The 16,780-nt window shown below is 50.0% G+C and overlaps 1 protein-coding gene across 5 annotated transcripts in view; it reads left to right on the top strand.

Annotated features, from left to right (window-relative positions):
• Positions 1 to 16,780, top strand: part of PSD3 (pleckstrin and Sec7 domain containing 3) — a 926,316-nt gene that overhangs the window by 735,302 nt on the left and 174,234 nt on the right. For all 5 annotated transcript variants that reach the window (XM_075352479.1, XM_075352480.1, XM_075352481.1 and 2 more), the window contains one exon: positions 7,719 to 7,762. In XM_075352479.1, coding sequence (XP_075208594.1) covers positions 7,719 to 7,762 — 44 coding nt within the window. The remainder of the gene's footprint in view (positions 1 to 7,718; positions 7,763 to 16,780) is intronic.

Below are 16,780 nucleotides of genomic sequence, written 5' to 3'. Positions count from 1 at the left end.
GGAGTCCGCTACCGTCCCGTCTAAGGCCGCGCCCGCCATCCCTGGGGTCCTGAAGGCTATGTACCCTAAACGACAACTCGTCAAGGGGGTTTCCTTCCCTATTAGATGTTGGCGGTGCCAGCGGGTGGGACATATGGAAGCCCAGTGTCCACTCACCACGGAGCCCATGGATTGTGGGGTTACCCGGTGGGGTTCAATGTATGCTCAGGCGATGTGTACCGCGGACCTTGTCTCCCCGGAGACTGAGCCCCACTTGTGCCAAATACAGGTGAATGGATGTCCGGTTACAGGCTTGTTGGATTCCGGAAGCTTAGTGACCCTTGTGCGATCAACCCTAATGGCTGAAGTAAAGGCCACAGGACGTACAGTGGGGGTGGTTTGCATACATGGGGACCGCCGAGACTATCCCACGGGGGTTGTCACCATCACAGCACCCTGCGGTCAGGTGCAACATGAGGTGGGACTTATGAACACTCTTCCCTACGACATGATCCTAGGAAAGGATCTGCCGTATTTTTGGACTTTATGGAAGGGGCCTTCTAAGTCCCCTCAGGTATTGGACAGTCCGGGACCTGAGCCCGACAATCCCGAATCCGGGACGCCTGCCGTAGGGCTCCCCATGATAGGGGCAGAATGTGAACTGATAGGTCACCCCTAGAGGTATTGGCAGGAGAGGCTGAGATGGTCGAGCCCATCCCGGAGTTGGAGGCATCCCCGGATACGTTTGGGACAGCCCAACTCCAGGACCCTACATTAATACATGCCCGGGTACGGGTGACAGTGGTTGACTGGGTGGCACAGGTGCCCGGTGCCCAGGTAAGGTACCCCCATTTCGCTCTTAAGCAGGACTTGCTCTACCAGGTAGATGAAATACGGGGCGTGGTGGTAGAGAAGTTGGTGGTGCCCCAGCCGTATCGCCGGCGGGTCCTCGACTTGACTCATAAACACCTGATGAGTGGCCACCTAGGGGCCAAGAAAACGCAGGAGCGAATATTGCAAAGGTTCTATTGGCCCGGGGTCTTTGGGGAGGTAAAACGGTTCTGCGAAACCTGCCCGGAGTGTCAGCTTACCGCACCCCTGGCCCACTTTCGCAGTCCGTTGGTACCGTTACCCATTATAGAAGTCCCTTTTGAACGGATAGGGATGGATCTGGTGGGGCCCCTCGTAAAGTCCGCTCGAGGGCACCAACACATCCTAGTGATCGTCGACTATGCCACCCGGTATCCAGAGGCGATACCTCTCAGACATACTGCAGCGAAGCTTATAGCTCGAGAGTTGTTTGCTGTGTTCTGCCGGGTGGGGTTGCCCAAGGAGATCCTTACGGATCAGGGGACCCCATTCATGTCTAAAGTGAGCAAAGAGCTATGCCGGCTACTCCAGATCAAGCAGTTGCGTACGTCTGTGTATCATCCTCAAACGGACGGTTTAGTGGAGCGATTCAATAAAACCCTGAAAACCATGCTAAAAAGGGTGATTTCCAAAGACGGGAAAGACTGGGATATGATGCTTCCCTATTTGATGTTTACCATCCGAGAGGTGCCACAGGCATCCACGGGGTTTTCGCCTTTTGAGTTGTTATACGGGCGACATCCCCGGGGATTGTTGGACCTGGCAAAGGAAACATGGGAGCAGGAGTCCACCCCCCATAAAAGTGTGATTGAACACATTTTAGGAATGCAGAACCGCATAAGCGCGGTCATGCCAATTGTGAAGGAGCATTTACAGGAGGCTCAGGCCGCGCAGAGCGGCCGCTACAATAGACAAGCCACCGTGCGGACCTTTAACCCCGGGGATCGGGTGTTGGTGTTGGTCCCCACGGCAGAGAGTAAATTCCTGGCTCAGTGGCAAGGCCCCTACGAGATAAAGGAAAGAATCGGGGCGGTCAACTATAAGGTATTGCAGCCCGGTAGGCGGAAACCTGAACAAATATATCATGTCAACCTGTTAAAACCTTGGCAGGAACGGGAAAGCCTGATGGTTGATTTTCCCCCATCTCTCTCCTCTTCGGGTCATTCAAATCCGGCTCCAGCGACCTCCGGAGAGGACGAACCGGAAGTAAGGATTGGAGATGCCCTCACCAAGCAACAGAGGCGAGAGGTCAGAAGGCTGGTTCAGCAGAACCCCGATGTCTTCTCCGAACTGCCTGGTAGGACCAGTCTGATACGACATGACATTGTCACCGAGCCTCACCTGAAGGTGCGCCTGAAGCCATACCGGGTGCCGGAGGCTCGAAGACAAGCCATATCAGAGGAAGTGAGGACAATGCTACGCCTGGGGGTCATCGAAAAATCCGAAGTGAATGGGCTAGTCCCATTGTCCTAATACCAAAACCCGATGGCTCCTTAAGGTTCTGCAATGACTTTAGGAGATTGAACGAAATATCCAAGTTCGATCTCTACCCCATGCCCCGGGTGGATGAGCTGATTGATAGGCTGGGACAGGCGCGATATTTCACCACGCTCAACCTGACCAAGGGGTGCTGGCAGGTGCCACTGACGGAGTCCGCCAAGGAGAAAACCGCTTTTGTTACGCCGGAGGGTCTCTTCCACTATGTTGTCTTGCCTTTTGGGTTACATGGCGCTCCGGCCACGTTCCAGAGGTTGATGGACTTGGTGCTGGAACCCCACCAGGCGTATGCATCAGCGTACCTTGATGACATCATTATTTACAGCTCCGATTGGCAGACCCACTTGGAACAGGTACAAGCGGTGGTGAACGCGCTCCGAACAGCCGGATTGACAGCCAATCCCAAGAAATGTGCGTTGGGTCTCACGGAGGCCCGCTACTTGGGCTACGTAATAGGCCAAGGAGTGATTAAGCCCCAAATTAACAAAGTTGAGGTGATCCAGAAGTGGCCTAGACCCCTGACCACGAAGCAGGTTAGGGCCTTCCTGGGTATCGTGGGGTACTACAGGAGGTTTGTTAAAAATTTTGCGGGACTATCAGCCCCCTTGACGGTCCTTCTCAAAGGCAGGAAGTCCGTCATGGTGCGCTGGACTCCGCAGGCCGAGGACTCCTTCCGGGCCCTGAAGGGGGTCTTGTGCGGACAGCCCGTTCTTGTCAACCCTGATTTCCGGAAGGAGTTCGTAGTACAGACTGACGCCTCTGAGGTCGGCCTGGGCGCAGTGCTGTCTCAGGTGGTTCAAGGGGAGGAACACCCCGTCATCTTCTTAAGTAGGAAGCTCACCCCTCCTGAGCGGAATTGTAGCGTAGTGGAGAAGGAGTGCCTGGCGATCAAGTGGGCCTTGGAGTCCCTACACTATTACCTGCTGGGATGGCAGTTTCGCTTGGTGACTGATCACTCTCCGCTGGTCTGGATGAGGTCCGCCAAGGAACGGAATGCCCGGGTTACCCGGTGGTTCCTTTCTCTACAGAACTTTTGGTTTGTGGTTGAACACCGGGCCGGAAGGTTGCAGGGCAACCCCGCACGCTTGAACTGAAGGGGGGGTATGTGAGACTGTGACCGGGGTTGTCTATGACGGCCGGTACGTCTCGCCCCGGTTGTGCTCCCTCCATGTATAGAAAGCAACTCCACTCCAGGGTTTATTGCTGTTTTCCCTGCAGGCTGAAAGGAGGGTTAAAAGGAAACGGGAACCGGGGTGTGGGGCCCTAGTGTGAGGGAGTGAACACAACTCCCTAAGCTTCTACCGAAGAAGCACATGTGAGCCATTTCTAGAATCTGGCTTGTTGGTTCTGGAGGAGGATATTCCGGAATACGTGTTGTGTGCTGTTTTGGATTTGGTTTTGTGCAATAAACTGTGTGCTGTGACCATTGGCGCCTGGATCCCGTGTCTTCTGCCGTGCAGCCGACCACGTTAACTCACAATATATATATGTTTGTGTGTGTGTGTAGATGTATGTGAGTCTGTATATGTCTGTATATGTATGTGTGTGTGTGTGTGTGTGTGTGTATGTGTGTGTATACACATGTATATATATATAAATATATAGTGTGTGTGTGTGTGTGTGTATATATATATATACTAGAAGGTGGCCCGATTCTATGCATCGGGTATTCTAGAATTTACATATTGTGTAGTTCATGTATGATTTTTGTTATATATATATATATATATATATATATATATAGATGTTGTTGTGTGTAGTTACCAAGTGTTTGTGTAGGAGCTGTACATGTTCTGGGTGTTGTCTGGGTGTGACGGGGGGTGAGAGCGGTGTTGTATGTGTGTTGCGTTGTTTGTGGAGCTCTGTGTGTCTGTAGCGGTGTGTGTGTGTGTGTGTTGCGCGGTTTGTGTGTGTGTGGTGTGTTTTGGGGGGAGGTATGTTTTGTGCAATGTGTGTGTTGTGCGGTATGTGCGTATATTTGTGTGTGCCGCGGTGTTTGTCTGTTGGGTGTTGTGTGTGTGCAGCGTTGTCTGTGTGTGTGGGTGTCTGTGTAGGGCAGTTGTTTGTGGTTCCCAGTGTGTGTGTGTGTGGTGTGTTGTGCAGTGCGCACGCGTGTGTGTGTGTGTGTTGGGGGGAGGTGTGCACTTCCCATCGTGCTCCATCCCCCATGCAGCGCACTCCCCATCGTGCTCCATCCCCCATGCAGCGCACTCCCCATCGTGCTCCATCCCCTATGCTGCGCACCCCCCATCGTGCTCCATCTCCCATGCTGTGCACTCCCAAACGTGTTCCATCCGCCATGCTGTGCACTCCCAAACGTGCTCCATCCACCATGCTGCGCACTCCCAAACGTGCTCCATCCGCTATGCTGCGCACTCCCAAACGTGCTCCATCCGCCATACTCCGCACTCCCCATCGTGCTCCATCCCCCATGCAGCTTACTCCCCATTGTGCTCCATCCCCTATGCTGCGCACCCCCCATCGTGCTCCATCTCCCATGCTGCGCACTCCCAAACGTGCTCCATCCGCCATGCTGCGCACTCCCAAACGTGCTCCATCCGCCATGCTGCGCACTCCCAAACGTGGTCCATCCGCCATGCTGCGCACTCCCAAACGTGCTCCATCCGCCATACTCCGCACTTCCCATCATGCTGCATCCCCCATGCTGCGCACTCCCCAACGTGCTCCATCTGCCATGCTGCGCACTCCCAAACGTGCTCCATCCGCCATGCTGCGCACTCCCAAACGTGCTCCATCCGCCATGCTGCGCACTCCCAAAGATGCTCCATCCGCCATGCTGCGCACTCCCAAACGTGGTCCATCCGCCATGCTGCGCACTCCCAAACGTGCTCCATCCGCCATGCTGCGCACTCCCCATCGTGCTCCATCCCCCATGCTGCACCAGCATCAGCCTCTCTACCCGCAGCATCAGCCTCTCTGCCCGCAGCATCAGCCTCTCTACCCGCAGCATCAGCCTCTCTCCTCCCAGCATCAGCCTCTCTGTCCCCAGCATCAGCCTCTCTGTCCCCAGCATCAGCCTCTCTGTCCCCAGCATCAGCCTCTCCTCCCAGCATCAGCCTTTTCTGTCCCCAGCATCAGCCTCTCTCCTCCCAGCATCAGCCTTTTCTGTCCCTAGCATCAGCCTCTCTCCTCCCAGCATCAGCCTCCCTCCTCCCAGCATCAGCCTCTCTCCTCCCAGCATCAGCCTCTCTCCTCCCAGCCTACCCCAGCCTCAGCCTCCCCCAGCATCAGCCTCTCTCCTCCCAGCATCAGCCTCTCTCCTCCCAGCATCAGCCTCTCTCCTCCCAGCATCATCCTCTCTCCTCCCAGCATCAGCCTTTTCTGTCCCTAGCATCAGCCTCTCTCCTCCCAGCATCAGCCTCTCTCCTCCCAGCCTACCCCAGCCTCAGCCTCCCCCAGCATCAGCATCTCTCCTCCCAGCATCAGCCTCTCTCCTCCCAGCATCAGCCTCTCTCCTCCCAGCATCAGCCTTTTCTGTCCCCAGCATCAGCCTCTCTCCTCCCAGCCTACCCCAGCCTCAGCCTCCCCCAGCATCAGCCTCCCCCAGCATCAGCCTCTCTCCTCCCAGCATCAGCCTCTCTCCTCCCAGCCTACCCCAGCCTCAGCCTCCCCCAGCATCAGCCTCTCTCCTCCCAGCATCAGCCTCTCTCCTCCCAGCCTACCCCAGCCTCAGCCTCCCCCAGCATCAGCCTGTCTCCTCCCAGCATCAGCCTTTTCGGTCCCCAGCATCAGCCTCTCTTCTCCCAGCCTACCCCAGCCTCAGCCTCCCCCAGCATCAGCCTCTCTTCTCTCAGGCTCCCCATCCCAGCCTTCCCCAGGATCAGCCTCTCTCCTCCCAGCCTCCTCCAGCACGCCGTGCTCCTCTGCCGACACTCAGAGATCCGAACGCATACACTCACACACACCCACACACACCCGAGCGCATACACTCACACACACCTGATCGCATACACTCACACACACCCGATCGCATACACTCACACACACCCGATCGCATATACTCACACACACACACACATTGACGATATTGCACATACGCGCTCATACTCACAACATCCGGAGATACCACATGCTTCTGGCCATGTGATCCTCCGGCAGGTCCTGGAAGCTCACAGCACAGTATCGCCGCCGAGAAGCAAGCGATATCCCAGGATGTTGTGAGTGTGTGGATGCGATGTGATGTGTGTGTGATGTGTGTGTGTGATGTGTGTGTGAGAGTGAGTGTGATCTGATGTGTATGTGTGTGTGTGTGCTGTTATGTGTGTGCGTGTGTGTATGTTCCGCCGCTGCAGGACCTTGATGTGTGGATGCGATGTGATGTGTGTGTGAGGTGTGTGTGAGAGTGAGTGTGATCTGATGTGTGTGTGTGTGTGTGTGCTGTTATGTGCGTGTGTGTGTGTACTTTTCGCCGCTGCAGGACCTTGATGCGCTGGTAACTATGCTACCATGGTTACCAGCGTATCTCGTCCCCCGCTCGCACGGGAGCCCACACCAGCATACGCCGGCCAGCCCCAGCAGTGCGAGGGTATGTGTCGGCTGGTTTGGCGGCGTACGCTGATGTGGGCCCCCAGGGGTACAGTACTCACCTGGTAGTCGTGGCTCCGTGACCGTATCGGTTCGGGGAATGCGTGGGGGGCGGGGCCAGAGCTAGCGTGCATTGCGTGAGGGGGGCGGGGCGTGGCCGAGTTGCCAATGCCTGCAGGGTGCCGGGGCGAGAGGCCAATCTGTGGGGGGGCGGAGCCTGGGCGAGCGGCCGGCCAATCCGTGTGGGGGCGCAGCCTGGGCGAGCGGCCAATCCGCAAGGGGGGGGCGGGGCCATGGCGAGCCCAGCGGCCAATCAGCTTTGTGTCACCGTAAGGACACAATTTTGGAGCAAGACAGACAGACAGACAGAATAAGGCAATTATATATATATATATATATATATATATATATATATACACACACTACTATATATTTTTATATATATATATATATATATATATATATACATACATATACATACATACATATACAGACATATACATACATATACAGACTCACATACATCTACAATATATAATATAATCCATATAATATGCATGCGTGTGTGTGTGTGTGTTTATATGTATATGTGACTGTGAACTTCTAGTAAAAAAAAAATTACATGTAAATTTTTTCCCTGCAAATTGTATTTACACACACACACACACACACGCACACTTTGCTAATCTGAGTGTATATATATTATATATATATATATATATATATATATATATATATAGTATACGTGTATATAACATATGTATCTTCTATTATGCAATGTCTTCTGAATTACCATAATTACATAATTTGTTCTTGCTTCTTTGTAGGCTCTGTACAACTCTATCAAGAATGAGAAACTGGAATGGGCTGCGTAAGTTTCATTTATTAATTCTTTGTACAGTCAAAACGTCCTTGAATATTTACTATTACTTACATTGTATTTTAATGGCAAATTTGGACGTATTGCATGAAGAAGCCTTTTGTGTTTTCATCTATGTGGCTACACCTACATCAGTTTCCCTTTTGTCCCATATCTTCACCTGGTAAAGAATTGATATGTTGAATGTGTTTGTTCCATCACATGTTCTTGCTTTATATTTTTGATCCTATTCTTCTGCGGTTGTCTACAATTTTGCAGTTTCTTACGCGATGTTCATAATTGGTATCTGGTGATGTTATGGATAAGCATCAGAAAGGATTAAATGGATTAGCACACTGGAAGGCATTATTTATTAATGAACTTACAAGTGATATGATTCTCAAGGTTCAGGTTGATTGCTATAGAGGCGTCCTGAAATTACTCGGATTTCTCTTCTTTCCTTTACACCAAATAATAAGGAATTATTAAGGAAGTATGTCACTTCTTCCTGCCCTCATTAAGTGATCCTTTCTTACAGGGTATTATGATTTTATGCTTGGGTGTCAGGGCATAGATGGTATTAAAATTTTCAACAACAGGCTCTCCATTTGAATGGGGGCAGTGGCTATAACTTACCGATCGCTCCCCTCACCTTCCACAGACGCCGGAGTGAAGCGGAGGGGAGCAGTCTCTGGCTCCAGTGATTGGAGAGATCGGTCACAAGTTTGGTCTCTCCAATCAGAGCTGGGGGCGGATGAAACTAAGGTCACCCAGCTCCAGCCAATGATCAGTGCTACAGCTGCACTGATCATGGCTGGATTTCAATGTTTCAACCATTTTCAATGGCTGAAACATTACAGTGGCTGTGATTGGCTGAGCGGCGTTCGTCAGCCAATCACAGCTTCCGTAGGTCCGGGGAGGAGACACCACCCCTCCTGAGGTCAGGCAGAGGTCCCCCCCTCCCCGAATCTAAAGCATTTGCAGCGATCGCAGCCTCAGGGGCTCTGGGGCCGCGATTTCGCCATGATGTATTGGGTACGTCATGGGTCCTTAAGTACCAGGGAGGTCGCTAAGGGGTTAATGTGCTTGCCTTCACATACACAAAAAACAAAACAAAAACACACCATTCTTCTCACCTGTCCCGCGTTCCCTCGGCTGCCTCATCTCTGCTTCCGTTCCCCCGTTGACTATTGCGGCAGGTGCAGAGGCCGCCCACAGCCTCTGTCAGCGATTTATGTCAGATGAATGTTTTGCTGGCGCTGCGGCCCCTGCACCGGCTGCGATAGTCAACAGGGGCACGGGCCTGGGGGCCGCACGAAGCAGCCTGAGGGGCCGCATGTGGCCCACGGGCTGCGTGTTTGAGACCTTCTAAAGTATGTACAGTATGGGGTGATCAAGGTGTAGTTCTGCAAAATATCCATGCTTCTATAACTAAACTAAATGCAATATTCCAAATATACCATGCAACAATTTAAAATAAAATATGTGTCCAAGCTAACATTTAACTCCCCCACTTCCAATAGGACACCCTCCACACCTCCCACTCGGTACATTACACTCCACAGTTACTCATAAGTCACAATTTCTTCTATACTTTATATATATATATAATGTCAAATAAGTATTGCAAATGTCACCAATTTTGTAAGTACGGTGAATCTATTACTAAAGGTTAAATTGACATGAATTTCTCACCAGATGTCGGTAACCACCCGTCCAAGCCACACAGGCGAAGAAATCATACCATAGATGTTAATATATTAAGTTATGTGTAATATAATGAGAAATGGCAAAGGGAAAAATTACTGATGGCCTATAAAAGGGTGTCTCATTTCCATGGTGCCACACAAAAAAAAATCTCATGATGGGTAAAACCAGTGAGCTGTCTCATTACCTTTGTAGCCTTATTGTTGCGAAACATACTGATTGCATTGGTTACAGAAGAATATCTAAATTACTGAAGCTTTCAGTGAGCATTGTTGGGACCATAACCCAGAAGTAGAAAAATCATAATTTCACTATAAACCAGCCATTACTAGGTGTTCTCCCCAAGATTTCAGAAAGAGAAATGAAAAGAATTATTAAAAGAGGAGGTCAAGAGCAAAAGACCATCTTTGGAGAGCTACACAATGACCTGAAAACAGCAGGTTAAGTAATTTCAAAGAAAACAATCATTACTGCACACAACCTCCGTGGCCTTTATGCATGTTCACCACGCAAGACTCCATTGCTTAATAAAAAGCATGTCCAAGCACGTTTTTAAAGTTTGCTCAACAACATTTAGACAAGACTGTGAAATACTGGGAGAATATAGGAGGGTAAGATAAGACCAAATTTTCTCTTTGGATGCCATAATACAAGGATGAAGTCATCCTTGGAGGCCAAAAGGCACTGCATATCACCCCAAAACACCATGCCAACAGTGAAGTTTGAAGGTGGGAACATCATGGTGTGGGGCTGTTTTTCAGCATACGGCACTGGTAAACTTCATATGATTGAAGAGATGATGAATGGACAAATCTACCAAGATATTCTTGATAAAAATCTGCTGTCATCTACCAGCGTCATGAAGATGAAACGAGGATAGACATTTCAGCAAGACATTGATCTCAAAAGAAAAAAGGTTTGGAACCATGTTAGCCAGTTGAAAAAAGATTGATTGCTCTCAGTGGGAGAAAATTATAATCTTGTAGTTGTGATACCTTTTAATGGCTAACGATTATTTGGCTAACAATTCATTTTATATTCATTAGCCATTAAAAGGTATCACAACTACAAAATTTTAAGTGTTTCTGCTACTGAAAGCAAATGTTCTCAAAACACACAGCCAAGGAAACTCTGCTAGAATTCCCCAGCCAATCCCCTGAACTGATTCCAATAGAAAATGTATGGAAGGAACTAAAGCTCAGAGTTTGTAAAATGAGCCCACTGAACCTTCAATATTTGAAGAGTGTTTGTGCGGAATGATGGTCCAAAATCTCACCTGAGCAATGCATATGACTAGTTTCTCCATACAGGAGTAATTTTGAAGCTTCATCACCAACAAAGGCTTTTGTACAAGGTATTAAATACATTTTAGTAATTGCATGCAATACTTCTCTGTGTCATTTATCATTATTACACATCACTAAATTTATGGACATCTATGGTTTAATTTCTTTACCTGTGTGTATTGAATGGGTTGTTACCGACATCTGGTGAAAGATTAATGTGAATACGAGTGACTCTGTCTGCACCATTATAGTCAATGGCCCTGTCGGCGCAAGCGTCCGAAACCCGTTTGTGGGGGGTTCGTACTGAAGCCCCGACAGGACCACTAAACGGAGGTCATAACGCAGTGTGAAAGTGGCCTTAGGGTACGTTCCCACGATAAGTGTTAGTAGCATTTTGGATGTAGTGTCTTTTCACTGCTTCCAAAACGCTGTGTAGTACGGTACAAGCACAGTGGATGGAATTTATAGAAATTTTCTTCTTTTTAACGCTCTGTAAACTGACCTTATTTGAGGGTTTCTGAGCCGCAGTATGTCAATTTATTCTGAGCAGGACAACACAGCGAAAATACGCTGTTTTATTAATCCTGATCGTGGGCATGTACAGTGCTTTCTCTCACACAGGACACTAGTGTCTCCGCAAGAGAAATTACGCTGCGTCCAGAGCGCGAGAAAGCCTGATCGTAGGCATGTACCTTATGATAGGGATTAATAGTTCCCAATGGGATTATGTGCACGTTCAGTACCAAAGATTTGACTATTTAGTTAGGTTAAGACCTATGATAAAAACAAATACCTTGCAGTTATTAAATTAATTTTAATAGTACTTGTAATTAACACAATTTTGATGAAAAAGCGTAAAAGTCATCCCACAAGGACAAGGTGTGCGCAGTCAGTCAGGATAGTCGTATCTCTAGTAGTTCACGTCGCTATGTGCCAGCAGGCCTCAAAATAAACTTGTATGTACCCTACATTATTTACATGTACTACAGTGTTTCCATGAAAATAAGACAGTCTTTTTATTTTTGGCTCCAAAAGATGCACTAGGGCTTATTTTCAGGGGATATTTTTTATTTTTTTTATTGGCATCAATGATTTGGTCTCCTGTTAATGCCAAATGCATATTCACCTTTTCCCTCGCGCACCCTTCTGTGTCGGCATCCGTGATTGGGTCGCCCAGTAATGCCTAATAAATATTCATCCATTCAACTGCCCACCTCTGTGTGTCAATGTCAGTAATTGGATGCAATCAGACTGTTGTTTTACTCACCCGAGGATCATATTGCATATCCTCGGACTGGATGACGGCTCTCCTTACCTTAGCATGACAGCTGCATAAAAATACATGCTATCATACTCTGGTTAGGAGAGTTGCCGGGCCTCAGGCGTGTACTACAGCAGTCTGACTGCACCCAGTCACTGATGATGGCACAGAGGGGTGGTCGAGGGAAGGGGTGAATATTTATTTGGCAATAACTAGCAATTCAATCACTGAAGCCAGCACTGATGGATGGATGAGGGAAGGGTGAATATTCATTTAGCATTAACAGACGACCCAATCATTGATGCCAGCACTGATGGATGGATGAGGGAAGGGTTAATATTCATTTGGCATTAACAGACGACCCAATCACTGATGCCAGCATAGATGAATAGATGAGGAGCGGGGTGAATATTCATTTGTCACTAACATACGTTTCCAGGGCAACGTAAAGCATTAACATATTAGAAGTCCCAGAGAGGGGTCATTTAACATTTCTATCATTGGAACCCTATGGAGCTCGAAATTTCTGGGACTTCTAGTGTTAACAGTTGCATATCATGAAAGGGCTGCCCAAGCCCTATTTCAGGATAGTGTTAGTATGATGAACGACAACTATGCCTTATTTTTGGAGTAGGGCTTATATTTTAAGCATACTCCAGAAAGGCCAAAAAGTCCTGCTAGGGCTTATTTTCGTGGTTAAGTCTTATTTTTGGGAAACACGGTATTACTGTTTACTAACGGCAGTGTATTTGCTGATTTGTTTTTATCCTAAGTTTTGTCTGTTACTGGCCACAGTGTCAATGTGCTCCTATACATTTATATGAACAAGTGTGCCGCTCATTTGTTCCTTTTTATTGTTGTACATGTGTTAAAAGCTGAGAAGGTGTGTGGCATGTATCAGCTTCAAGTGAATCTAGCAAAATCAACCCTATACCATATATACAGCATCATAACTAAGAATATAACATCTATGGTAATCATGGCCATACAACACAAGGTTTATATAGCTATACACTTGTATGGACTTGAGATCCATAAATTAATGACACTGACATGTTCAATGTGTTTTAAATTTGTTATGTCTTTGCTTTTTTAACCAACATATTGTGAATAATTTAGAAAAAGGTACTTTGCTTCTGCCTTCTGGGACATTACATTTTTTTAACCTTATTCACAGTTAAAGAAGATGTCTCAGCATTTTCTTCTCTAGTCCTTCCTAATTATGTATGTGATGTCGTGTAAGTGTATTAAAATATTTACTGTTCACGGTCTTCCCTCGGTGTCCAGCGCGGCTCCTATTCCTATTCTGACCCACATGACTGCTCTTCATTATTGCTGGCTCGCGCAGCGTTAACTGTGTGGTGTTGTGGCGGTTTTCCCAATGTAAGGGGTACTTTGCACGCTGCGACATCGCAAGCCGATGCTTCGATGTCGAGCGCGATAGTCCCCGCCCCCATCACAGATGCGATATCTTGTGATTGTTGGCATAGCGAACATTATCGCTACGGCAGCTTCACATGCACTTACCTGCCCTGTGACGTCGCTCTGGCTGGCGACCCGCCTCCTTCCTAAGGGGGCGGGTTGTGCGGTGTCACAGCGACGTCACACGGCAGGCGGCCAATAGCAGCGGAGGGGCGGAGATGAGCAGGATGTAAACATCCCGCTCACCTCCGTCCTTCCGCTTTGCAGCCGGGACGCAGGTAAGGAGATGTTCCTCGCTCCTGCGGCTTCACACACAGCTTTTGCGCTCGTTAATCGTATCAAAAAGGATTTGCACACTATGATATCGACTGCGACGTCGAATGTGCGTCACTTTCGATTTGACCCCACCGACATCGCACCTGCGATATCATTGTGTGCAAAGCCCCCCAAAGACTATGAGACTCAAAATGAGTAATAATGCAATGTTATATTAATATTATATCTATAAGAAATCAATGTTTAGCTTCTAGTTTTTTTATTTTCTCTCAGTGTATTCTGCTGTACTTGTGAAAATATATGAAGTCAAACCCTATCGTATGAAATGGATTATGAAGACCTTTAAAGCCTTCATCTGAATGTCTGTCATCATGGTCCCTCTACAGCAAGGATACATAACCTTTTTAGTTGAAAGGCCATAAGGCCCGCATACAGATTAGACTAATGTCCACTGATGCCGCCAATACTGACAGGTTCAGCTGGCAGATTGATGTGTACAGGGGTGCCGGCCGACTGATGGTTAAGAGAGTTGCTGATCACGCATGTCCAATTTCGGACTGACAGTCACAATGTTTTTCCGAACATAAGCCACTGGTCGACATGTCATGGCAGCTTTCTCATAAGGACCGCAGGAGCACTCGGAGGGAGAATTGACTGAGATGGCTGTTGGCCAGATAATTATTCGATGTATCGTTCAGTCGATAGCAATCTAATGTGTATGGCCAGCTTTACTCCAAGAATAAAGCAGTCCCTGAAGGGGTATTATTATTTGCTATAATTATAAGATGCTATTTCCACTCCCAGGTCTCCAACCTATTGGTAGAATAAAAGTCCACTTCTCCTCCTTTTGAACTCCAGGAAACAGAAAAATACATGTGGCTCATTCCTTTGTAGTCTACATGAGTTGCTGGAATGGCTACTCGCTTAAAACAATGAAGATAGCAACATACATGCATCTCACCCTAACCTTCCCTTTACTGGAGCGCCACACTGAGCTCAGAAGACCAACAGTCTGCTGAAATATGGGTATTCAAGAGATAACCGCAAAGTGCACCATTAGTACTTTCTCACTCCTGCGTATGGCTACATGTCCATTTTCTTCTCATTGACATGGACATTACAGACCATATTGATAGAGCCCAACAAAATGCCATCATAAGACAAACCTCATGTTCTAGAGCAGGGGTGGGTAACCTGTGGGCCGCATGGTTCCCGCAATGTTGTTTTCTGCAGTCCCAGGGCAGATTTCCATGGACCACAGTGCTCGTGTCGGCAGCTGTCTTATCGCCTGCTGGCCCTTTAAAGCCCAGGTGCGTTGCGAGGATGCACACGCAGTGTTCACTACACAGTGCTGTGACCCCCCCCGCAGTGCTGTGACCCCCCCGCAGTGCTGTGACCCCCCCAGAGTGCTGTGACCCCCCCCAGAGTGCTGTGACCCCCCCCCAGAGTGCTGTGACCCCCCCCAGAGTGCTGTGACCAGCCCCAGAGTGCTGTGACCCCCAGAGTTCTGTGACCCCCCCAGAGTGCTGTGACCCCCCCCGAGTGCTGTGACCCCCCCCGAGTGCTGTGACCCCCCCCGAGTGCTGTGACCCCCCCCCAGAGTGCTGTGACCCCCCCCAGAGTGCTGTGACCCCCCCAGAGTGCTGTGACCCCCCCAGAGTGCTGTGACCCCCCCAGAGTGCTGTGACCCCCCAGAGTGCTGTGACCCCCCCAGAGTGCTGTGTCCCCCATGCTGTGTCCCCCCCAGAATGCTGTGTCCCCCGTGCTGTCTGTGCCCCCCCGGTGCTGTCTGTGCCCCCCCAGTGCTGTCTGTGCCCCCCCAGTGCTGTCTGTACCCCCCCAGTGCGGTTTGTGCCCCCCAGTGCTGTCTGTGCCCCCCCCAGTGCTGTCTGTGCCCCCCCAGTGTTGTCTGTGCCCCCCAGTGCTGTCTGTGCCCCCCCAGTGCTGTCTGTGCCCCCCCAGTGCTGTCTGTGCCCCACCAGTGCTGTCTGTGCCCCCCCAGTGCTGTCTGTGCCCCCTCCCGTGCTACCTGTGCCCCCCAGTGCTGTCTGTGCCCCCCCCAGTGCTGTCTGTGCCCCCCAGTGCTGTCTGTGCCCCCCCAGTGCTGTCTGTGCCCCCCCAGTGCTGTCTGTGCCCCCCCAGTGCTGTCTGTGCCCCCCCAGTGCTGTCTGTGCCTCCCTAGTGCTGCCTGTGCCCCCCCCAGTGCTGTTTGTGCCCCCCAGTGCTGTCTGTGCCCCCCCAGTGCTGTCTGTGCCCCCCCAGTGCTGTCTGTGCCCCCCCAGTGCTGCCTGTGCCCCCCCAGTACTGCCTGTGCCCCCCCAGTGCTGCCTGTGCCCCCCCAGTGCTGTCTGTGCCCCCCCAGTGCTGTCTGTGCCCCCCCCAGTGCTGTCTGTGCCCCCCCAGTGCTGTCTGTGCCCCCCCAGTGCTGTCTGTGCCCCCCAGTGCTGTCTGTGCCCCCCCAGTGCTGTCTGTGCCCCCCCCAGTGCTGTCTGTGCCCCCCAGTGCTATCTGTGCTCCCCCAGTGCTGTCTGTGCCCCCCCAGTGCTGTCCGTGCCACCAGTGCTGTCTATGCCTCCCACTAATGTATTAGTACCCACCAGTGATGTCTGTGCTCCAGTGTCTAATGTGATGTATATGGCCCCAGCATTTCCTGTGATGTATATGGCCCCAGCGTTTCCGGTGATGTATATTGCCCTAGCGTTTCCTGTGATGTATATGCCCCCAGCATCTTTTGTGATGTATATGCCCCAGTGCCTCCTGTGATGTATATGCCCCCAGCGTCTCCTGTGATGTTTATGCCCCAGTGTCTCCTGTGATGCATATGCCCCAGTGTCTCCTGTGATGCATATGCCCCAGCATCTCCTGTGATGTATGGACCCAACTTGTGTTGTATATACCCTCAGCCACTCCTCTGTTTTATATGCCCCAGCCCCTCCTGTGTTGTATATATGCCTAGCCCCTCCTGTGATGTATATGCCCCAGGCTCTCCTGAGAGAGAGACTGCAGTCTAGCTTTTTTATGACTGTTTCAGCGGTGGAGTCCTTCTAGGTCTGCTGCAATAGCGTTTCATTTTATTCT

Source organism: Anomaloglossus baeobatrachus, chromosome 1 (genome assembly GCF_048569485.1).
Source record: "Anomaloglossus baeobatrachus isolate aAnoBae1 chromosome 1, aAnoBae1.hap1, whole genome shotgun sequence".
Lineage (NCBI taxonomy): Eukaryota > Metazoa > Chordata > Amphibia > Anura > Aromobatidae > Anomaloglossus > Anomaloglossus baeobatrachus.
The sequence above is the reverse complement of the archived record's forward strand: the minus strand, read 5'-3'. Positions and strand labels throughout refer to the sequence as shown.